Source organism: Rhamphochromis sp. 'chilingali' (genome assembly GCF_963969265.1).
Source record: "Rhamphochromis sp. 'chilingali' genome assembly, chromosome: 2".
NCBI lineage: Eukaryota > Metazoa > Chordata > Actinopteri > Cichliformes > Cichlidae > Rhamphochromis > Rhamphochromis sp. 'chilingali'.
The window spans coordinates 37754296-37778128 of NC_137930.1; the positions used below are offsets into that span (position 1 = coordinate 37754296).

At 42.4% G+C, this 23833-nt stretch overlaps 1 protein-coding gene across 2 annotated transcripts in view; it reads right to left on the reverse strand.

Moving 5' to 3' along the window:
- shroom3 (shroom family member 3) overlaps window positions 1–23833 on the reverse strand; it is an 82422-nt gene that overhangs the window by 5599 nt on the left and 52990 nt on the right. The window contains exons 4-25 of one of the 2 annotated variants that reach the window (XM_080875380.1): window positions 23524–23649; window positions 19395–19607; window positions 17684–17943; window positions 17359–17587; window positions 16114–16163; window positions 15572–15974; window positions 14775–15008; window positions 14268–14661; window positions 14027–14166; window positions 13793–13942; window positions 13230–13705; window positions 12877–13104; window positions 12549–12747; window positions 12131–12434; window positions 9282–9358; window positions 6535–6620; window positions 5686–6403; window positions 5349–5577; window positions 4347–4492; window positions 1607–1706; window positions 1255–1420; window positions 845–966 (exon numbers count right to left, since the gene is read on the reverse strand). In XM_080875380.1, the coding sequence (XP_080731506.1) occupies window positions 845–966; window positions 1255–1420; window positions 1607–1706; window positions 4347–4492; window positions 5349–5577; window positions 5686–6403; window positions 6535–6620; window positions 9282–9358; window positions 12131–12434; window positions 12549–12747; window positions 12877–13104; window positions 13230–13705; window positions 13793–13942; window positions 14027–14166; window positions 14268–14661; window positions 14775–15008; window positions 15572–15974; window positions 16114–16163; window positions 17359–17587; window positions 17684–17943; window positions 19395–19607; window positions 23524–23649 (5050 nt within the window). Of the gene's footprint in view, window positions 1–844; window positions 967–1254; window positions 1421–1606; window positions 1707–4346; window positions 4493–5348; window positions 5578–5685; window positions 6404–6534; window positions 6621–9281; window positions 9359–12130; window positions 12435–12548; window positions 12748–12876; window positions 13105–13229; window positions 13706–13792; window positions 13943–14026; window positions 14167–14267; window positions 14662–14774; window positions 15009–15571; window positions 15975–16113; window positions 16164–17358; window positions 17588–17683; window positions 18010–19394; window positions 19608–23523; window positions 23650–23833 lie in introns of both variants that reach the window. The other variant, XM_080875379.1, reaches the window with a different exon arrangement.

A 23833-nucleotide genomic window follows, 5' to 3' on the forward strand; every position in this document is an offset into this window, starting at 1 on the left:
CTCATATATCAAAATATTTGGGACTGAAATCTTTGTTGGGACTATTTTTAATATCTGAGATGATACAGACACGGCTTAAGTCATACAGCAGAACTGCACACTATTGAGATCAGGGTTATTAAACACAATTATTCACAGACCTTCCAAAAAAATGAAGAAACTTTTTTTTATATATAATTTGGACTGTCTTCCTGTGACTATTGAATTTGAAAGCATGCAGGTAAAGGGAAACAAATAATAAGGAAAACAGCAGGGAGGCAGATAGTGTGGTGCAAAAGTTAAAGTCCCTTTCACTGTCAGTTTTGGTCCTATAGAGGACCAAAACTGACAATATCAGGATTCTGATAAATATTTATATGTATTTAAAATAGTCAAAAATGTAAATAAATATAGAAATTAATTCATAAAATCTGGCAGAAATTTACCATCTTGTTTCAGTTTAGCTTTGTGTTACTTTTCCCATTTGCTTACTTAATTTTCTGTTTTATTTTAGTCATTTCACCTCTTCTGGAATTTATCCATATTTATTTCCCCAAATCTAATTCTCTATTATTCTTTTCACACATGCCTACATATACTTCTAATAAATCACATAACTCAGTCTGAGATGGTTTGACCCCCAAGAACCTTGATCTGGATATCAGGCACTTAGTATAAAGACACTTCAGACACTGAAGTGTCAATGTGCCAAAGACATTAAAGGTATATGGAGGAAAACTGTCACCGTATGAAGGGCAAAACTAAACCTAAAATGAATTGAATTTAGTTACTGTCCCATTTGTTTTACTGCCTGAATCACAGAACTGCAGGTGTGATGCAGGCAGGTGGACTCTGCATGTCTCACCCTCTCTTCAGCCGCTTCTTCTGGCGACAGCCCGTCTCTCTGCAGAGCGAGCAGAGATCTGTCAATCCTCGACAGCCGGCTGCACAGAGACAGCAGCAAGTTCACGATCCTCTCCAGATCACCTGCAAACAACAAACAGGTCAAAGACATTTTTCTTACCTTTTAGAAAGAACCTATTTCCTTGTCTGCAGCTCATATTACCTGCGGTGTTCCACAAGGCTCGATTTTAGGTCCTATTATATTTTTTTTATATTTGTTTATTTATTCTCCAAGGTCATTAAGCCTCTTTCCACTAAAGATAGAAATACTTACGTCTGAAACTTGGGGTCCCTTAAAGCCTATCTGCTGTGGAAGTGTAATGAAAATGACATATTTCTGCTTTTTGTCACAGCATCACTCTGATGTCATACCGATGAACACGCTGTACTTGTCCTTCTCGTTGGTTTTGAGGTGGTCCTGCACCATTGTGTCGATGCTATCCCCCAGCGCCTTGTGATGCTTCTGCTCCTCACACAGCGCCTCTTTCTCCCGCTTCAGAGCCACCACGCTGCTCCTAAGAGCTTCACACAGCTCCACCTGGTGGACAGCAGGAGAAATGTGAAAACAGTTGGCAGTTTTACCTTCTGCTGCTGGGATTTTAGGCAAATATTTAAAAATAAGACTCATTTACAGATTTATTGGTTTGTGCACCTACATTATATCTTAACACTGTTAATTATTCACATTTTAACGAGAAATTATTATTTTTATTTTTTATTTTACCTTCCTGGTGTTGAGATCCTTCTCTTCTTCATCCAGATTGGGCTCCTTCTTTTGATCTGCCGCCGTGCTCTGAGCAGGATCGCAGATGCCAGCCTGGGTCCTACAAAGATGACAATACTATTTAAAAACAGATATTTTTGATGTGACAGCCCTGTATTTTATCCATTTTAAAGCATTTGAAAGAACAGAAACACTTTTTCAAGGTCGATTTAAAAACCAGGCTGATGAAGTGGAGGCTCACATTAAAGAAAAAGCTATTTTACTGACCAGATACAGTCTGTTATGCCAGCAACACAGTACCACTAGGTGTCAGTGTTGCTGCAGGAATAAGCCTGAAGGGCTGATTAGATGGAAAATGTAAAAAAGTTGTTTTATTCCTACTTGTGGCCTTTCCATTAAAACAATATAATCAGATAAAATATGAAGAGCTCTTTTGGATCAGAGAGATGCAAGAGTTTATAAAACAGGCAAAAGAAACCCCACCTTCATCAGCTCTAGCAGTTCATCCTCTGGGTGAACTCATTAGTAATAATAATCCAGTATTAAGACACATTTTAGGTACATTTTTTGCACTGTGTCAAAGTGTATTTTCATATTGCAGATTTCTGAACTTTCTAAATGTAAATAGCGATGAACACACTCTTTGTTTCACAGAGTTTAAAAAGTCACATGCATTAGGTTCATTTTTCTACCTGTATGACCATCCTGGTTATTAAATAACATTAAAAGGCACATGCAGTCCCTCAGTTTGGTAAAACTGCACCAATATGGAAATGCCAGATTCCAGACAGCAGGAATGAAGAAGTTCCTTTTCCTCTGATGAAATCAGGCTAGGGAGGGGCAGCCCTGCCCCAAGTGGTTGGGGGTAAGTGGGTGAGTATCGATTTGTAAGTCATAGCACACCACTATACAACTCATTTTGAGTTTTTTTGGGCGTCCTTTCAAGTCCACTAAAAGTATAAAAAAAAACAGCTGCTTGGTTTTCTTAGTTGTGAAATCCCTTTTAAACCTTGCACTTAACTCACTGTCCTTTTTAAAAATATATATTTTTAGCCCCTATACATACCATCCCATTCAGGTAATGATGTTTAAGAAATTCTCATGTAGGTTGACAACGCTGTCCAAACTGTGCTGCTCTTAATCAGGTTTGTCTGGTCTCACCTGTCTGACTTTGACACTCAGTCAGCAAAGGAAGCTGATTTTGAACCCGCAGGTTACCTCATCCACTCGAGCAGGGTTAAAGACCTCGAGAAATCGAAATAAATTCGATGCCGGGTTCACTCATGACCCCTAAGAGTACTTCACAAGGAGTGTGGCAGCAGAGAAAATCAAAGAGGTTCAAAAGCACAACCTCTACAATAACGGCTGTTTGTCTTCTCATTCTTTCTGTGAACAACGCGTTCGCCAGCGAACCAAAACACACTTGAGATGTCACTGACATCACAGGCTGTGACTTGCAGGGACAGCTGAGGCTCCCAATGTTCCTCCTTTGCTTTGACAGCAGCAGATAAGAGGAAGGAGGCTGTCAGCATACACAGCAAGGGTGATAAATGCTGGTTTACAGGAAGTCCATTACCCCCAAAAATGTTCGTGTCGTGCTTCAGTCCCATAAAAGTCACTCTGTGCAATTTTGCTCTTGAGGCTAAATAAACAGAGTCATTGTGGAGGCCTTTAGTTTTGCCTTACATAAAGCACTTTAAACAGCATCACCAGACTGTTTAGTGCACTCCAGTCTTGTAATTATCCAACTGTTTGGAACCAACTATCTTTGATTGTAAGCCTTTGTTTGTTCTGTGTAAGTGGATGTATCAGAGTGGGAATGATTCTGAGTGAATCTGCCGACACAATAAACAAACTAGAAAGGTTACACCAGCGCGCTGTACTATGAAGCAAGTTCTACATACCCATTTTCATAATTGGCTTAACATACACCGATATTGGGCTAAGTGGTCACATGAAGTTGGTTATCAACTTTATATGCCAACCCAGTCTTTCTTAATCTAGCTAGGAGCCCATTCACGTGAATAGATGATTTGACAGCATGTGACCAATCAAAGACATGGTTATTAAAGACATTATAAAAACTCAAAGCACTTAGAGTGTGCTGTCATTATGCAGATGTGCACAGATCCTGAAGTAGAAAGCCTGAGTAAATAAAATAAATAAAGAGAACAAGCAACATTGTGAGATCCATTATGAATCAGATTTTTAGGTTTTGTCAAACCAGCTAATGCAACAAAAGCTTACATATGTGGGACCCTCTCAATATTCAGAAATAAGAAATCCATTGTTGGTTTATGATAAAACTCAGTTGAATGACCTCAAGGACGAGTCTTGAGTCATGTTAGCTGAGAAGTGTGACTTTTGTATCAAAGAGGGAGGCAGCTGTTGTGTCTGGAAAGTGCCTTAAACCTGCATTCTTTTAGATGACCAGCAGGGGGCAGCTACTCTGCCTGTCAGATTATATAGACATCTCTTAGAAATTGAGCCTCCTTCTCCTTTGATCTATGACCTCAGTAAACACTTTCCTGATGAGTTTATGGCCTTGATAGGTAGTTTCAAGTCTAATTTAATAGAGTTTGGTTTTCTTTTTGTACACTTGGGTCCAATTTAGAGTCAAATAGATGATAAAGCAGGCTTTGCTTTAGGGCGCGACCGCCCTCAACCCTGATTCTGTACAAACTCACTCCCCAAAAGAACAAATTAGAAAATGCAGCCAGAAATAAAAGGGTTTGCTTACCTGTCATCCTCTTGGCTGCTGCCTCTGTGGGTCCATTGTGATTTCCCAATCAGTTTGCTGTTTGGAAAGATCTCCTCCAATAGCTCTATAGTGGATTTACCTCCCCACGTGTCCAAGAGGGGCGCTAGAGAGGGGTCCTGCAACACCTGGAAAAAAGAAAAGAATAAAAACTAAGCACAAAAAGAAAGGTAGTCAAAATTAAACAATTTCTTGTAGTTCAAAATCAGTCATAGCATTGCACTGGAAAAGAGGGGAAAGGAGTTGCAGTTGAAGACCATAAACAGTGCAGTGAACTCCAGACCCAGGAATAAATACTGGCTGTACCTTTTTACACTGAAGAGAAACATTTTCTGACAAAGACAAACTTAGATGTATTGTTGAATTTTTTGCACTTGTGTTTCTTATATAAAAAATCTCAGAGATTAAAAGTGTAGTTAAATTTCTTTACACTGACAAAAAGGGGAGTTAAACTGCTCTGGCCCACTTAAGATCAAAGTGCACTCTATGTGGGCCATAATGTGAAATGAGTTGGACATCCCCACTCTAACCCTTTAGAGAAAAGTGAAGAGGACTTGTGTGTGTGTTGGTTAGAAAGATTATTTTCTTTGTCTTGTGATTGCCATTGTAGAACAATTTAAAAACAGAGTCATATTCCGCTTGCCTAGGGTTAGGTTTGAGGTTGTCACTGATGCTATTAAGTTATGCAACTTTTTACATTTGTAAAACCCTTTTTATCAGGTAAAGCTACCACATCACAAGCCTGCCAAAACTATTCCATGTCATTTGGGAGGCTAGGTTGGTATCTTTGAAGAAAAGTCAAACAGTTCCTAGTAAATGTCCAATTGTATATTTACTTGAAATCTCATCCCTATTAAAAAATGGGAACTCTTGAAGTAGATTTCCCCTGTTCTCTGTCTGCTAAGCCCCAAATATCTGATGATTCCTCCACACACAAAGTCCCGAGACTCTCCAGCAAGATACAAATTGACTTCAGACACTCACCAACTGCTGAGCCAGAGCCTCCACTCTCAGCTCTTCAGATGTCTTCTCCCTTTTGGGCAGCGGCTGGTACTCAAGGCTTAGGTTGTCCTCTGTGGTGGCAGATGTGGTGGTTGGAGTGATGGTGGAGGGTTGCATTGAAGGAAGTTGACTGGGCACAGAAGAAGAGCTGACTGGTAAAAACTGGGGGGAAGACTTTCTTGTGGAAATGGTGGAGAACTCCGAAGTGGAACTAAAGTTGGAGAAATGGGAAAATTAACGGAAGAAGAAAATAATTTTTAAAAATCAAAACAACAGTAATGACATTTCAAATAAAACACACAGATATTGTAAAACAAACCTTCCCACTGTCTCCTCCTTAGCCTCCAGCTCCAGCTCCACAGGAGGAGGTGGAGGAGGGAAATCCTCAGTGATGTTTGTCTCCCTGATTGGAGGAGAAAAAGGTGGAGAAGGAGGTGGTGCAGGATTTTGGAGGAAGACCTCATCATAGTCCTCCAGTGGTGTGCCTGTGGAAGTTTTGGGAGGTTGCTGTTGGCTGACGGAGCCAAAGAGGCTGGTCTCTGAGATTCGCAGTGAGGACAGGTGGACAGTCGGATGGGAGAACGGCAGAGGAGAGGATGTGCTGCTTCCGCTACCCTTCCTTTTAGGTGAGGTTGGTGTCACTGGGGAAACTGGTTTTACATTTTCTTCAGAAAGTCCGCCTCTTATCTCTAAACTGGAGGCTCTGCCTCTGTAAGTGTGCTTTGCGGTGTCCTGTAACAGGGTGGCGTCACTCAAACTGTGTCTACTCTGTTTTTCACGTTCAACACCAGAAATGTTACTTTCTTCACCACTGCCTACGCTCACTTGCTGGATGCCAGGGAAAGTGATGCCATCCAGATTGGCCTGGCTCAACCTCTCGCTTGATTGCCACTCATCGCTGCCTCTTTCCTGAGTCCTGGGTGTTGACAATGGGTAGGGCAGGCCAACAGAGGCTGCCAAGGTGGAGGTGCTTTGGGCACGCTGGCGCTCGCTGTTCCTCTGCCGTTCCTTACGAATGACCGGTGTTTGGGAGAAGCCTGGGATTTAAAAACAAGGAGGCTAGTGAGTTAAATTCAGTGAATCCTGGAGTGTGTCATAATTGTATAATAATTAAAAAGGCTGCAAATTTCACACTTTTTAATGTTGTTTTTTTTTTAATTTCACTCACCTGTAGAGGGTCCTATGGGCTGGGAGGTGTTCATGCTGTTCTGGGATGGAGAGATGAAGCCTTCTGGTACATGGACGTTTGCAGGTCTTAAAGGAAAACATGAAGAAAAGAATAAAGAAAGTGAGGAAAACAGTGGTACTGAAAATATATCTACAACTAAGCACATTTTGTTGGTTTAAAATTTGGACAGCAATGGGATATCTTATTATCTGACAATAAGTGGCTCCTGGTTAGCGTTCAGCTCTAGTAGGTCAACTGACCGTCATCGATTCCGTTCATTATAGAAAGAATTTCTAGGTATAGCCCGGAGCTTCCGGTTCAGTGGCCTCAGGATAATATATTTGCTTTTCGTGTATATATTGGAACCTGCGGATGTTGAGCGCGGATACAGAAGGCAGAAATGAGTTTCATCTGAAGGGTGTTTCGGACCACTGTTAGATAGGAAGAGAAGCGCAGTCATTTGGGAGGGATTCCAACTAAAGATGCTTCTACTTCACATCAAAAGGAATTGGTGATGTGGTTCAGCATCTCACTACAATGCTTTCTTGACTCCTCCTACATGGGATGGAGGACCCTACAGAAGAGCGAGGCAAACGTGAGAGACTATGTTTCTTGCCTGGGTGGGGAATGCCTTGGTGTTGAACTGGAGGAGGTGGGTCAGGAGAGGGAGGTCTAAGTAACTCTGACTGCAGAAGTCTGGGTCGCAGAGGCAGACTCTGCGACCCAGACACAGGTAAGTGGTAGAAAAGCATTGCATGGATGATCTCATGATTTAATTATTATTTTATCATTTTATGTCATTCCTATTCCCCAGAGAGTAAACCATAGATTATTATGAAAACTGGATGCCAAACTCACTGATGTTGGATTCACGGAATTTGCATTAGTGGGTTTTTTAATTTGACAAAACTTCTTGCAGACATAAAGTAATCGACTTTAATTAAAGTTCCAGGTCGACTGAAGACCATTAGAGAAAATTCTTCTCGGTCTGCAGTGGTTTATAGCTGCAACATTGTTTCTGGCAGCTGGTCAGAGTATTGACTTGTGTGTGTTTCATGTTTTCTTAAAGCATGTATGTGGGTATGTGATCAGGATGCCTCTTGGGCGTCTTCAATTGGAGGTTTTCCAGGCACTTTTAACTGGTAGGAGAGTCCTGGCTTAGACTGAGAACATGCTGGAGAGACTATAGATCACACTGGCCTAAAAATGCCTCGAGTTGACCTGAAATAACTCGCTTAGCTGGCTGGAACTGTGACCCCAGATAACCACAAGACAAATGGATGGAAACTAGTACTGCTGCTTTAGGAGATGTTACTGGCTGTCAATCCATAAAGTAATATAAAATATATGCAAAGTGTTGTTTTCAGGTTTAAATAAAGTGCTATTGACCTTTAGTTGTTCCTAACATCCAGTGTCCTAACTGTGATCTAAACTACTTTTGATCTTATCAGCTGTTTGTGCTCAGTTATCTGGATTTCTGCCCTCGTGTTCCTGGTTATATCCAGACACCAGACTGATCTGTGTAAACACACACTCAGAATTCCTCAGATTGACTTTTCACCTTCACATTTTAAGGGCAAACATATTTAAATGTCTGTAACTAATAAATCCCTGCAGACAAGAGTTGGTATTCTGTTTATTTTTCCCTCTCAGTGCCAGGGAGTTTTTCCTGCTTCTTAAAAACTCCTCATTCCTCCCTTATTTAACTCCTTCTTCTCTTTCTTTCTCCACCCTGAACTCCGAGAAGGCCAATCTTCTGCCTCATTTTGTAACTTTATACCCTTTCTTCCCTCCTCTCAACTTTAAATACTATACCTCCCCTTGCCTGTTCTCATTTCATACAACAGATACTCCCTTCTTTTTCTCTAAAAGCTTTTCAGAAAGCTGCCTGGAGTTTCATTTCTAAAGAACAGAAGAAGTAAAGCTGTAAAACCTTCTTACACCCTCCTTCCTCTTTTTTTTTAAACTTTTACTGGTTCTCAGTTGCTCCTCTTCTTTCCTTCTTACCACCACCTTCCGTATTCATCCTTTTCAACTCTTGCATGTCATCTGTTCCTCCTTTCACCCATATCTCCTTTCACCTTCTCCTTTAGCTCTGTGTCTCCTTTAGCTGTTGCCCCTGTGCCTCCATCACCCCCAATCCCTTATATCCTTTATATCCAGTCCTCCTTTCCTTCTTTCTCCCCCTAAATGTGTCCTTCTCTCCGTGATGCCAACAGCTGGGCACAAGATGATTTTAAAATAGCAAAGAGCCTAAAGCAAGCACAGTCTGAGAGTCCACAGCCTTTTATGGAAGAGAGCTAAAATACCGCATTCAGCAATGAACCTGAATTCCCACGATCCCTCAGTCCTTAGTCACATTTTAAACCTTATCTACTAAACTGAACGAATCGCCAGAGAAAAGGCTCTGCAGAGAGACGTTCAGGATCTTAACTTTTGTTGATTATGCATCGATGAAGACTGATTAAACTTTCAGACACTTCAAATAGCAGAATTCTTGTCTTAGCAGAATTCTTTTTACTCATTTACAAGCAAAGTTAGGTTATTATGCTTTTGTTTTACTGATTGTCTGACCCACTTGAGCTCACACTGGGCTGTATGAGGACCAAGAAATCACTTGCACGGTGCTGTACTTGTAAATAAAGTTATGGATCCTTGATGGTCATATGACAGGAAGATAGTAATGAAGGACCAGAAGAACCCACCAGGTGAAACCCAGACATGGTGGTCATAGAAACGCGGCGTACCTGTCGGCAGCCAGAGCACAGCGTTCATGTTCCGAGATGAAGACGCCAAACATCCGGACATCGTCTGGAAGGAAGTCCTGAAACACAAAGAGAGAAAGTGGAATAATCAATTTCTTGTAGTTTCATACATATTAATGTATGTATGTTTAGCCAAATCAAAGCTTATAACCTCTAAAAACCCTTGGCACATTAAGGTCAAGTACAAGAAGTCAGTTTTACTTCTTGATATCCAAGGAGTCACTGGCACCTTAATGTCAAAATAACCTTTTATATATTATAGATTTTTCCACTTTTAGGGTCACCCAAATGGAAATATTTGAAAACAGAGAATGCAAAAGCAAAAAAGCAAAAATGAAATTTTCTAGTTTCTATGTGGGTAAAACCTAACCTTAAAGCAGGCCCCTGGTGACCTGGTGGAACTTAAGACATTAAAATTCCAGAAGATGCTTTCTGCAATTTCTTTCTATGATTATCCAGGTTTAGATGCAGATGGAGATGATAAATTAAAGGGTTCTGCCTTGATCTGGTTGCTGAATAATAATAATAATAATAATAATAATAAACTTGTGGCATGGTCTGCGGTGCCACTGCAGGAGAGGCGGAGGCACCCGAGCGGCATCTGCAATCACGCATCACTGGCAGAAAGAGTCCTGTCCGGTGTTGTTGTTGGTGATGTGTGTTCGGCTGGTGGCTGGAAGATGCTGTGAACAGCAAACGTGTGTGTAGTAATAAAGAATTCTGAAAAGCATGGAAATGTCATTGAGTCTGCCATGGTTTAGTTACAAAACTGATTACTGCAGTCGCAGTAACCAGGTGTAATGTGTAATCACTTTATTTACTTTAATGAAATCATTCTGTTCTTATAAATCACAGTGTGTGTACAGTAGAATTATCCTTATCTGAATCAAGGGGTTTCTCTCATGTTTAACGCCATTCTTTGAGCTCTTGGGCTTTATAAATCAAGACTAGCAAGAAACACTAAATACTCCTGTTCCTGTGTCTCTGAGCTGTTTGAAAAACCCAGACAGCGCCATCAGCGATCACAAGTCTGACCACAGACCTTATCACACATTAAGACCACATGCACTGATGTCTCTCCAGCAAGCCGACTTTGACCTGTAAACTCTCCTTTGGCATGTTTCGGCAACGATCCGGGAACATAAAGTTCTTAAATTTAACCCCTTAACATCCACCACTTAAAGGCAGGATTTAGGGTTAGGTTGCATTTTAGCCTCTAGCTTCAGTAATTAGAAGATGTTACATTTCAGATCCAGCCTTTGGCTGTCATTAAAAGATTTCTGGAAAAAAAGAGGTAAATTTAACTCAAACCCTCAACTTGGACTGAGCTGTAATGATGTTTATGTGACACGGGCAGGTCTGATTACTGAAGGAGATAAAGGATGAATTTATCCGTTACAGCATTCCTTTAAGATGCATGTAAGCACGTGTGTGTGTGTTTGTGTTTCTTATCATCTGCATCAGACAGCGCCCAGTCACCATCCCGGCTCACTGGCACCTCACAGGAAACCCTGAGGATTTGGGCTATTTCCTGTGTGACTCTGGTGCAAATGTGATCAAATAAGTGGAAATACAAACAGGTCCATGAATGCCTCTTTAGGCCAAAGTGGAGGAAGGGAACGAAGTGACAGACTCATGAAGGTTTATCAGACACCAAAACACTGCAGTGTTTTATTATCGCGGCGTGAATTATCTTATCTTTCACTGTGACAATCTAAAAGTAAGCTGCAGAAATACTCAGTTTACATTACAAAGTAATGCACTCCTGTTTCATTGGCTTCTGCAGCACCGGGCTGGGTCACATGACGCTGAAGTCTCTGTTGGCAAAGGCTGAGCTGCTTGTTTTCCCAAACCCTTTTTTATATTTGGATTATAGCGTGCTCTCTGAGTCGCTGGAACACAAAAACCTCTCTAGGACAGACGCTGATTATAGCTATATTATTTGTATCATCTGCAAACATTGACTTAAACAATTCTAAGTAAAAATGGCTTTGTTTCTGTGTTTCCTAATAGTTATGTAACCAAAATAACAGACAGTTTCACTCCTGTTTGGGAAATATTATTATTTCTATTTTGACATATTGGATTAATATAATGTTTGACATATGGACCTTCAACACTTCACTTACAGTTTAATTATCCTTACACTACATTTTCAAATCACTATCTCACAATGGGTTAAGTTGGCAGCTGCTGCCTTTTGAATCTTGAAGTTTGAAAATAAAACTTTGTTTTATTGTGATGTCACAGCTGGTGGCTGCATGCAGGGCGCTTGATGTGCATCTTCTGATCTTTTTAACCTGACGCTTGATGGTCGGCATGATCGACAGAGTGATGGGAAAAAGCTGGAAAAGGTGAGATGCTGTGTTATTTGTTATTTCTAAAGTCCCAATGTTATTAGCATATAACTGCAAGATCCTTCCTATTACAGAAATGACAATCAATCTCTAAAATGATAATTTTTTAAGATATACTTATTACTGTAATTTTATTTATTATATGTTCATTATAGTTAATTAAGGACCACCATATAAATAAACAGGGAAGGCATAAAGAAAGGAAAGGAAGACCTCCCATACAGAACCGAGCAGGAAGCAGATACGACAGATAGCTCATGAAGAGGAGGAGGTAGGGTGGAGGTGGCTTGTAGATGCACTGCAGCTTCCTATGTGAGATTCGGCAAATGGATGAGTAGAAGGCTATCTGAACTAGAAGCTGGTGTGCTGGCACGAGATTGGCTGCTTTTTCCTTGTCTGCCTGAAAGAATGATTTCTTGCCTCTACATTCACGACAATAACCGCTGTGAGCACCGCAGCGGAGCAGAGCGTTACCTCATTTAGTCTCTCCATGATGGGGGATGAACGAGAGCGAAAGTGCTGAGGGGGGGCTCGCGTGTCCTCGGATCGCTCCAGGAGATTCTCAGCTGAGGCTGACTTCCCTGTTTTGTGAACTGACCCAGCCTTCTGCAGAGCAACATTGAGCTGCTTAGACAGTCCCCGGTTGACTTGAGGCTCTGCAACTTGCTGTTCACGGCCCAGGCTCGGCTCTCTGATGGATGACTGGCTGTGTCTCCTGAGCTCTGCTTCAGGAACAAGATCCTGGTAGATCTGATCAAGAGTTGAGCCAGAAGGAGTGCTAAGAGAAGAAAGCAGGAGAAGATTTAACGTTTTATAAAATTGGGAGCCACCAAAGTGTCCTAAACAATGCTACTAAGAGAATTAGATTCAGCTGGGGCCTGTTCTTGCATACCTTGATGGTGGGTGAGCTGGTCGCCTCGGTGTGGTGACCCTGCCTGGGTAGAAGAAGTTAGACTGGTGGCTCCGCAGGTCAGGAAGAAGAGTTGAGTTGGGGTGCTTCTCCCCCTGAGGAGAAGCTGGACATGGGTCTTGGAGGGAGAGCAGGCTGGAAGCGGAGGAGAGGCTGAGGGAGTCTGAGTAACAGGAGGAGGCTGAAGACAAAGGAAAGGAGGAAAAGTGATTTGCCTTATACCTCTCACTTAAACCTTTCATTTATCCATGTATCAAACCTCACTGCTCCACCTTTCTGCCTGGATACTTTACCAGGCACCTGCACCCACCTGCATGGTTAACATTTTCAGGCTGAAAATAAGCACTGCGAGGCCTCGAGATGCTCCTCTGTCCTCCCTCATCTTTCCTCACGCCTCTCTTCCTCTCTATGTACTTAGCGAGAGCTTCTTGCTGCACTTGTCGCAGGTCGGGCCTTGATATGGCATTCTGAGAAGCTCCACTCCCAACAGAACCTGCAGCAGGTTCAAACACCTTCCGACGGTCTGCCACACTGGTTTCTGGAAGAGAAAGAAAAAAATGGATTTCAGCATTTCCAGCAAAGTAACTAAACTGGAATCATTTGAATAATTTGTTTACCACACAAGGGCAAAAGGAGTTTGCTTTTAAAAATTGGAAATCTTACCTCCTCCACGCCGGAATAAGGACATGGTCTCTGGGTCAGAAATCCCAACCTCATTCATGTTCTCTGGTTCTGAGTATGAGCGCTTCTTCTGGTCTGCCGTCAAACGCTTGCGGCCACAAATCCGCCGTGAAGGAGGCTGTCCAACGGGTGGGACGCTGGGGAGGGGTGGTGGGCTAGAGCCTCGAACATCGGGAGTAACAACGTGCCTCTCCTTGGGTGTGTGAGCGGAAGTGACCAGAGGTTGTGACTGTGGCGTGATGACAATGCCCCGTGGCTTTGGCATGGTCGTGGGGCCTTTTTTCTCCAGTGAGTGGTATTTGGGAGGGACGGGTGGAGGCTGCTGGCTGCCAGGGGAGGAGACAGAAGGAGGAGCTGGAGCAGGCTGGGCACTGCCCGATGAGGTGAGGTCCCTCCGTCTGAAGGAGGTGGATCGTAGGACTTTAGACTGGGCGTCTTTCAAGGAGTCCCTGTAAGATCTGTTTGGAGAGACATTTCTTGGATCAGGATCATCACACTGAGCTGTTGGATGTTGGATGTGCCATTGTGATGACTTGTTAAAGGACCTGTTTGTGGATGTGTCCTGCATTGGGGCCATGATCTCTTGGATTTCCTGTCTCCAGGGTAAGTTCTTGCTGCTGTCCTCCTCCTTGGATCCATCTAGATGGAAGCTGCTGCGACTCCTCTGCAGGGCTGAAACTGGATCTGTTGGAGTTCTGAACATCACACGGAAATTTAACCAACACTTTTTAGACCAGTAGTTAGTTATATACTCATCTGTATTTTCAGAATTACTCTACCTGTGTTTCATATGCTCACTGCTGCCTCCTCTGTAGCTCGGAGTCCTTTGGACTTTGATGCCCTTGGTGCTTCTCTCCAGCATGTTTCTGAGGTCCTCTGTTCCACAAGGAGCGCTGCGGCCTTTGTCTGTGATCTGATTCTGAATAAGGAAGCATAAACTATTGAAAGAAGCTAAGCATAAGGAAGCCTTTTCACTTCTGAGATCATCAGAAGAAATATTTTAATCTTGTTTGCAGTTACCCGTAGATGGGCCTTGTTGTGTGAGGTGCTGTGACTGCGCTGCTTTCCGTTGCGTTGTTGACGTTCGAAGCGACTGACTTTCTCCAAAACAGAGAGGCTGCGAGCGGGCCCTTGGGGGGCATTGCTTTCAGGGCTGCCGCACCGCTGGACCTCGGCAAGGGCGAGCTCCAGGCGGGTCAGTGGGTGCTCTTTGTCTTTGTCCTGCTCTCCGTGGTCCCAGTTCTGGTAGTGCAGAGCGGATGAGTCGCTGAGGTGCTGGGGAGAATGGTGTGAGGCAGAAGAGGGTGGAGCCTGAGGCTGGGCCTGACCAGGTGAGTGGTTGGGTGGAACCTGTCCAAGGGTGAGCCTGGAAGATGCTACAGGCTCTGAATGAATGCTGGACTGGTCTACTGATCTGAAAAGAGATCAAAAGACATCACAGGCGTGAAGCGGCCATTGATTTGAAATCAGACTCTGATCTCTTGAACAATCATGAACTTTCGCAGACCCCACCCACTCTAACTGTACCTGTTTTGGTCTCCCAAGGACTGGACAGCTGCGTAGGGGTCGCTCCTCTCCTGTGATGATGCGCGCCTGACTTCAGGGGCTGAGTAATTTTGGGGAATATGGAAATCCTGTTTCTGCTCTTGGATGCTCTGATGATTCTGGGCTCTTTGGACCACTGTCTCGCTCTCTGTTCCCCCTCCAATAGTTTTGATGCGTGGGTTGTAGGGTCCAAAGCTGGACTCTTCCTGTTGATGCCTATCAAAAGCATGAGACTGAATTACCACCAAAAGCATTTTAATGCTGGTTCTATCCAAAAACTGCAGTTCTTCTGAGCACCAAAATCTGGCTCCAAAAGACTCACAAAAAGGTCCAAATTAGATGTTCATAGCCTGGTACAAAGATCAGCTAATTTCCCCCTTCATTCCTGTACAGAAGGGCCACCTGTTTGGATTTCAGTAAGGTTTAAAGTTAGGGGCGTGGGTGCTGTAGAGTGCACCTCCACTACTGCATCCACTGAGCTGGATCATGATGGATGCAGTTTGATAACCAAGCTGAACATTAAGGCCCCCGCCTCGAGCTAAATATGGTTACTTCTGACTTAATGCAATAAATGCTAATGTTGCTTCAAAACTACCAGAAAGAAATGCATGATGTCTATGACTTTGGCAAAACATGACTGTTGTGGATGTATTGGGAAAAACAAAACGATTAAAAGAGGGGGTTATTTCTCTGAGAAGCAAGAACAGTTTTGCTAACATTTTTTAGATGTTAGCTAAATAGAAAGAAAAAGAAACACAGAAGCCTAAACAAACCATCACCTGTCTGTTGGGTAAGAGCTGTGGGGGTAGGATGAAGTGTTAGTTTGGTATCCATTTTCTGTGGCTGACATCCTTCCATCTCTCTGCCCCTCTGTTGCTCCTTCATGTTGCGTTTGCCGGTTGCTCTCCTTGGCCAAGGCTGGGTAGACTCCACAGGGGCCTGGGCTGGGGGAGTTGGGCATCTGTGCATAGTGTGGCTCAGGCTGGGGAACAGGGTAAATGCTGGTAGGAAGGATAAACCGGCTGGCCTGTGGCGTGGGGCCTGCAGATCCAGAGGAAGGCCCGGTAGGGGACGGGGGTTGAGGAAAGCCTCCACCCTGACGGGGCCTTGTGGTGGGGCTGCTCTCTGGACTCTTCTCCATCACCGTGTGGAGCTGACCCTCAGCACCATACGAGCCTTTAGCTGAATCAACAGTCAGAGTTAGTCAGTTTTCTCATCTATACAGTATAAAGCTACTAAAAAGTCATGTCATATATCATTGTCTTTGTTTGAACCTGTGTCTACATGTTTAATTCTCGGAGCACGTAAATGCAGTCATTACCTAAGGCAACGTTACCACTGGAGTGATGCCAGGAGCCTTTCTGCAGAGAACTAAGAGAGATTGAAAAACTTTTGATTAGATAAAATAGTTTAAGTGACTTACCAATTTACACAAGTAGAAAATATTTCACAACTAAAGTACACTACTGCATCGGATATGGCTGCTTTACAAACACATGGCGCCATTCTGCACACTGTCTGTATTATACAGTATTACATAATAACACTCTGCATTATATTGACTCATACTGCAGCTTATAGTGCAGCACCAATCTATTGTGTTGTACCAGGATGTGCTATATAAAAAGCAGATGGTTCTTGGGTACAGCATGTTGAATTGTAGAGTTGTATATTTTAATATGTTTTACTGAATATCATAAAGCATGGTATCATATTGCGTTGTATCACTCCATGTCAGTTATTTTAGATTATTCTAGATTTAGATAAATTATATCACATTGCATTACACATTATTGTATCATAACAAAGCACACCATGTTACCATTACGTAGCATATGATATCACATTGTAATCACAATGTATGAACACAGTACTGTAGTGTGGCAAGTTGGATTTTATAATGTTGTGTCATAACATAACATATCATATTGTGACACATGTTTAGTTCATCTTTTCCCACTGCAAACTGCAAGTTATTGTAAAGCATTGTAAAATCAAAATAATTAAATTCTTACTTGGCAAAGCTTCAAAGAAAAACACTTCTCAATAACTTGGTGCCCCAAGTTCAAAGGAAAAAAAAAGTGAAAGTGAAATGGACTTATTCTATCCAGTAAGCCACATGGCTTGATACAATATTGTATTAAATAGAAATATTGTGCAATATAGTAAATTATTATACTGAAATAAAAGATGATGACACTGGATTTCTCTGAGAAGTCAGAAATTAATCAAGCACACCACTAAGCCACTAAAACTATTTTTTTCTGTTCAGGAATGCAAGTAAGTAACTGTAATTTGACATTTTAATCAAAAAATGTGATTTTTTTTATTTGCTAAAGCAATACATTTGAACATGCATTATTAAGAACAATAACTGTATTTTAACATTAAAAACAACATTTTCATTAAAGAGCCTTCTCATGCTGCTGGATTAACCATTAAAATGACCAATACGGTTAATTTAGGGTTGCTGTGTCATAAACCATACATTGGGTGTCGCTCAAATAAATTTGTGAAGCACTGAATGAGAATCAATGTTCACTCTAACTTCATGGAACCTGGTTACCGTAGTGATCTGGCGTGCTCCAGACTGGACCAGGAGTTTGGTCTCTCGTGGCTCCTGATAACGGCATAGCTATCACTGCGCCTTGGTGGAGCAGGCGCCCCCTTCAGGTTCTCATAGGAGCTGCGGTTGGCTGCCGGGGCCCATATTGGTCCTACACTGTGTCTGTTTGATGCCGGTGCACCACCGCTGCTGCTGCTGCTGCCACGGTAACAAACCCCGCTAACTGAACCTGAAACCAAGAGTACCATGGACAAACAATGACGTTACTGAATCAAAGTTACCATACCTGAAAACATGAAAAACATTCCAGTAACAGAAACTTTACCTTCCAGATCTCGAACTATCCCTGACCTGGCTCCGCCCCCACTTCTGGAGTCGCTGTTACGTAAGAACACGGCAGAGTTGGAGCTCAGCTCGCGCTCCTGAAAGATGCCCTGCTGGGTGTCGTAAACTGACGGGGTGTAACGCATGTCAGCCTGGTGCGTCTCGCCACTTCCCCCTGCTCTCTGAGGGACGGTGTCCAGTGAACTGGAGCGCTCTGTGCTGATTGAGGGGGTGGAGGCGTGGTATTCTTGGATGCTGGAGCTAGTGGAGAAAGAGTAATAGGCAGAGTCTCTCTTGCTGTGCAAGTGTTCAATGCTGTTGGACGACCTGGAACACAACAAGTAGTTCAAGACTGTGACACTAGTCCCGATCTCACTGATTAAGGTTTAGTTCAAAGGATAAGCATACAGAGATTTAATGTAATATCCATCAGGTTGTCAGTAACATGTTTAGAGTTAGGGAATATTTCTGGAACTTTTTTTTCCCCATTTAATATACCCAGACAGAGCTTTTAACCCAACTGCACACCAAATCCCTGTAACTTGATTTGAAAGGCATTATCTTCTACTTTCTGGAACTAGGCTGGTTTACCAAGTGGCTTAAATGTAACCTAAGTTTAATTGGTTCAAAGACAACCTCTTTAAAACCACCAGGCCATCAGTGACTGAACCAGGGACAGGTCCAGGTTTAGGGTTAAGTTCTATTTGGGCAACATGCTAAGCAGGTAAATTTTGAAGACCTAGCTATTCAGTTTCAAAAGACCTCTAAGGCTACGTTCACACTGCAGGTGAAAGCGCATCAATCCAACTTTTTTGACGATATGCGACCCATATCCGATCATGGTATGACAGTGTGAACAGCACAAATCCGATATTTTCAAATCCGATCTGGGTCACTTTTGTATGTGGTACTGAATCTGATACATATCTGATGTTTTAGAAAGCGACTGCTGTTTGAACGGTCAGGTCGCATTAAATCCGTCTTTTACGTCACTGACACAAGACAGACGCCAATTATCAGCGCCGGAGAAGCGCCCGAGAAGAGATCGTGAACGCTTCCTGGGCATCCAGTGTAGATGTTAGTGAAACTGTTTGGAAGACAATGTTGGAGAAACGTGAACATTTTATTTGTACTGTATAATCTGCAGATTCTGACAGAAATCTGCAACTATCCTTTGAAGCACCGCTCCTCTCTAAAACAGCAATAAGGATAATTATTAGGCCATATGTAAATAACAAAATAACTTTACAACTTAAAGCAAAATTGGGAAACGTAAAGTCCGAAACAAGTCTTTATAGTAAAGGACATCAGTCAAACAATACTGTTTGGTCTGGGTCTAAAACAGAGCACGTGTGTGACGTCTTCTTTTACGTATGCGGGCCACTTTGAGGGTTCACACTAGAGCGCATTTGCTGTCACATTTTATTTGTAGTATGAACAAGCAGACAAAAAAAATCGGATTTGATCAAAAAATCCGAATTGAGCATTAAGACCTGCAGTGTGGCATTAGTCTCACATTTGGATGTTTCAAATAAGTAAAAATATATAAAAAGGGCTGGATGCCTCTCTTTGTGCCTTCAATGTAACGTCAGTTTTACATTCTGAAGGTAAAACTGACAAATGATTTATATACAAATTAGTATTGGAGTTGCTGTTAGACTGACTTTTCAGCTTATACCTAACAATTGCTGAGGAGTGTTTGGTTTACGCACCTGGCTGAGGACAGCTGGTGGCAGGAGGAGTAGGCCGGGTGGGGTCCACTGAGTCTGTGGTGGGCCAGTGAGTGCTGGTGCTGAGCTCCAGAGTGAAGCTGGGAGGACTGGGGATGGTCCAGACTGTCCATGCTGCCCCTGGAGCTGTACTGGTCCGGACTCTTCCTCAGGTAGCCAGAGTCGAATCCGCCGGAGAGATCGTTGGTCGAGACACTGAGAGACAACAACTCTTACATTTAGTGCTTCATTTCAGTAAAATCTAATTAGAACCAATCACAAAGGACAGCTGAGGCTGGGGAGATGTTGCTAGTTTGTAGCTATTTTGTCAAAATTTCCCTTAGTGGGACAATGACGATGACTTTGAACCATGAAGGGCATTTTAGACATCCCAGCCTCAACATCTGGACACCGCATTACATCTCAATTTCTTTTTTATGCACAAGAGTCACCACTCCAGTGGTCAATAACATGCTTCCATCTCCTTATGAGACACTTTCACACAGTCCAACAAATGGGCTTGCTGCCTCTGATTCAGCACTGTTTGTAGTGAAGCCAAGCCTCTCTTTGAAGAGATGTTTGATTTCCAAGTGTCTTTTTAGCTTTCTTGGTGTCATGTTTGCCTTAAACAACTGTGGAAAGATGACTCACTCGGGCTCACGCTTTCATGACATGGTCTCCTGACAGTTTTGTCTTTCCTAACCACCAGTGCAGCTGTGGATTAACTGGATCAGCTGCGCTGGTGGTTAGCTGTGGCTTGATGTGCCACAGTTGTATGATTCGCACCATCTGCCTACTGCAGAATTAGACTTTTTCTTAAAGGACTTTCTGGGAGAAATCATATAGTAAGGGGAGATATACTGTATAGTGCTGTAGTAATATACTGATGCATGTAACTACTACTAATGAGATAAAGAGTGAGTTTAAAGGAAATTATCCCAACAAGAACAAATGTTTTCTCACAGAATGCATGAATCTCTTCAAGTATAAGAGACTGTCCCCCCTCACAGTGGCGTGGATCATCATTTATTTTTTTAGAAACATATAGAAAGAGAAGATGGTGTTGATAACGTTGGAAATCTCATTGAATGGCTCTTGGTAACGATACATTTCTGTGATGGTTGGATTGTTGTTGAAGGTGAGATGAAAGCTTTTTTTCTCCCCTCCCCCATATCATCCATTCTAGAGCTTTAGTTACTGCTTATATTATAGATAAAGTTACCCAGTTGTACATACGTGATTAAATCAACTCCAAATGCTACATTAGAGTGACATAAACATTAATAAATCAATAACTGTGATCTATGTTAATGATTCTGTGTAATGAGCACTTTTGCTTTAAGTATATTTTGAAGCAGAAAGGTTTGTTTCACCACTTTGCAAAATACTTGAAAAAACTTTCCAGTAACATAAACTCTACTCTGCAGATCTTGCAAACTTTCCAAAAGTGGCACTGCAAAACATTCACTGTATGAGTGCACCCAGCTGCACAAGCCTGAAAACGTTGGCCTGTGTTTTCTACACCAGATTTCTACCCTGAATTTATTTAGGATCAAATATTCTGATTTCCCGTGCTCCCCTTACTTTGTTCGTGCCACCCCACATAAAAAAAAGCATCCTGAAGAAGCCCCTGTTGCACAGCACAAATGTTCGGTCTTATGCTCGAGTGGAGAGCTGACACACTGCTCAGACTGGCATTGTAGCATCTCTTTGAAAGTGACTCAGGCTCTTAGAGAAAAAAAGGGCCAGAACGCCGACATGATGAGGTGTGCGTTCTTTACAACCAGCAGTTGTAAAGCTGGTGATCCGCAGCCGAATGCACCGCTACCTCACTCTGAATGACTGACTGGAATGTAAATGTGCATTGACGTCACAGTTTGACCCACCAAGTCCTTCAACCGAACACAATGCGATTACGACTGTGGAAAAAGAGGACAGCGTCTGGTTGTGTTCACGGACTTCTGTGAGTCTAACTTCACTTTCAGCATCCATCTCTTCGTCAGCTGGATGTCTCATTCTCTGTGTTTTAATCCCACCTCTACTCAGGGGATTAAGGAATGCAAAAAATATTATGCTACATCAGGACAACCAAGTGTGTGAGTGTATGTGGGTTTGTGTTTGTGTGGGTGGATGAGTAGGGGTTTCCATGGGACCTAAAAGAGGGGGGAGGTGGGCTTAAGGAACGCCAATGCTCCGTTCTCCCTCACAGCCACATCAGAGGCTTTTATTTTCCCTCTCACTGGTGCTTCAAAGAATCAGTGATGTAACTTCCTTTGACCAGCAGGTCCACTTCACATAAAACATGTAAAGTTAACTGGCCATGGTGCCTGTGACCTCCAGTGTCAACTGTGATAGGCTCCAGCCAAAGGGCAACCTCTGGGGGATGAAAAATTCAGCCAATGTGAAAGTGGCAGTGCTGGCTTCAAATGTGAGTCTCATGTTAAAATGTCCAAGTTCAGCCATGTCAGCTACTATCACCATTCTTCAGAAAGGACTAAAGTGGATCCAAGTATGCAGACAGATGGAGAAAGGTGGATGAAAAAGAAGGAACTTTATTACTCATAAACACCCTGCATGATGAGGCAGGCTGTTGCTAATACAGTAAATGATATAAAACAACAAAAATGCAAAAGAAGGGAATCAGGGTTAGTAGAGACCACCACTTGGTAAAGACTGAGGGGAAACATAATAATTAAATACACAGCAGTGAAAGAAGGATAATAAGAAACAGGTGAACTCAGGATAGGAAAAAAAAACCCCAAATAAAACAAACAAAGGAAGAAGTAAAAATACAGAAAGCCACGTGAGGCTCTAACTTTCAAAATAAAACAAGAACTGAAGGACAACGTTCTGTTTTGAAGCCTCAAGCTTCAAAATGTCTTTTTTCTCCATCTGCTTGTCAATGGCAAGTCATTCATCACTGAACACACCTCATATAATTCTCCTTTAGAAACCTCAGGGTTAACCAAAATTTACCAAATACGCAATGCTTTATTCACTATGACCCGAAATGAGTGACTGAGCCCATGAACTCATTAGGAAAGTGTCGACCGAGCTCAAGTCCAAATGTTGCATAGGTTTCTACTACACATTTCAGAGTGTAGTAGATCATTAAGCATGGATATAAAAGGAACTTCAGAGGCCGCTAGTGGTGCAGACAAACTGGCTTTTAGACACTCCAGGATTCAGGGGGTCAAAGTTCACATCCTTTGTGAGACAGCAATAAGCAGCTGTGTCTCTTGTCTGTTCTGTTATGCACCACAGGGTCTTAAACATTAAGTTGGTCATGACAAAAAAAGAAACACCAACATTCTAAGGCAAAATTTATAAATAACATTTTGTAAAATAAGATTAGCTTTTAAATAACACAAAAATGAAGGAAGCGTGGCTGTATCACACGGGGTCTTTAGACTAGACTATGCATGTATATTGGCCTGAGATGAGACACAAGACATCACGTGAGTGTCTGCAACCATGAACTTTGACCTTCTGAGTGACTTACAGATAGTGGTGTTGAGTAAACCTACAATCCAGACTTCTAAACATGTCCTCAGACTGTGCTGGAAATGTTTGAGGTCAGGCAGGTCTCAGGCTCTTATTTTGACAGCAGATCGATAAGTGCTATTACCTGCAGGGTGCGCCTGTAAGGAGGGTTATTTGCCACAGCTGCTGGTTGTAAACGCAGTTCTAAAGCTGATGATCAGCAGCTCAAGTGCTGTTATCGCATTTACTGGAATGAGCATAAATGTGTATATGTGTTAATTACCACAATATTATTGCCTTCCTACCTCCAAGAACAAGCATCCACTGAATCTACAAGTCAAGTTATCTTTGACTCTACTGACTTCTCCAGTTATTAACTTCTTTAATGTCTGGATGTTTGAAATGTTAAAAGAAAGGAGATTTACTTTTTTCATATGTAGTGATGACCAGATATCTGAGGCCAGTAATGAAGATGCATTTGTTTGAAACAGGAGGATGTTTGGTTTAATGACATATCCCAGCATGAACTGACAATATTCAATTAAAAATCAAAACTTGAGCAAAATCTCACTCAGGAAATGGTGAAAATGATAATATACTGAACATCAGGGGCTTAGATAATCATTAGATATATATAAGAAACACTAACCTGGCGTGGTAGTTGTGGTGCCACGTGCTGCTCATGCTGTCCATTGCTCCCGGGTCCAGCTCCTGCTGGCCTTCATCGAGCTTCGATGAATGCCATGAATGAGGACGAGATGCCGGCTCAGTGCGTCTGTAGGGTGAAAACAGAGAGAGGGATTTAGAGTGTGTGAAGTACTGGACAGTGTGACCTCCATTTCTAAATGCTGTGATTAAGAGTGTGTTTTCAGGGTTTAGTTAGCTGTGAAGGATAGTGCAGGGTAAGCCAGCCTCACCTCTATTTCTGACCAGACTTTAACATCATCAGCCACTATCAT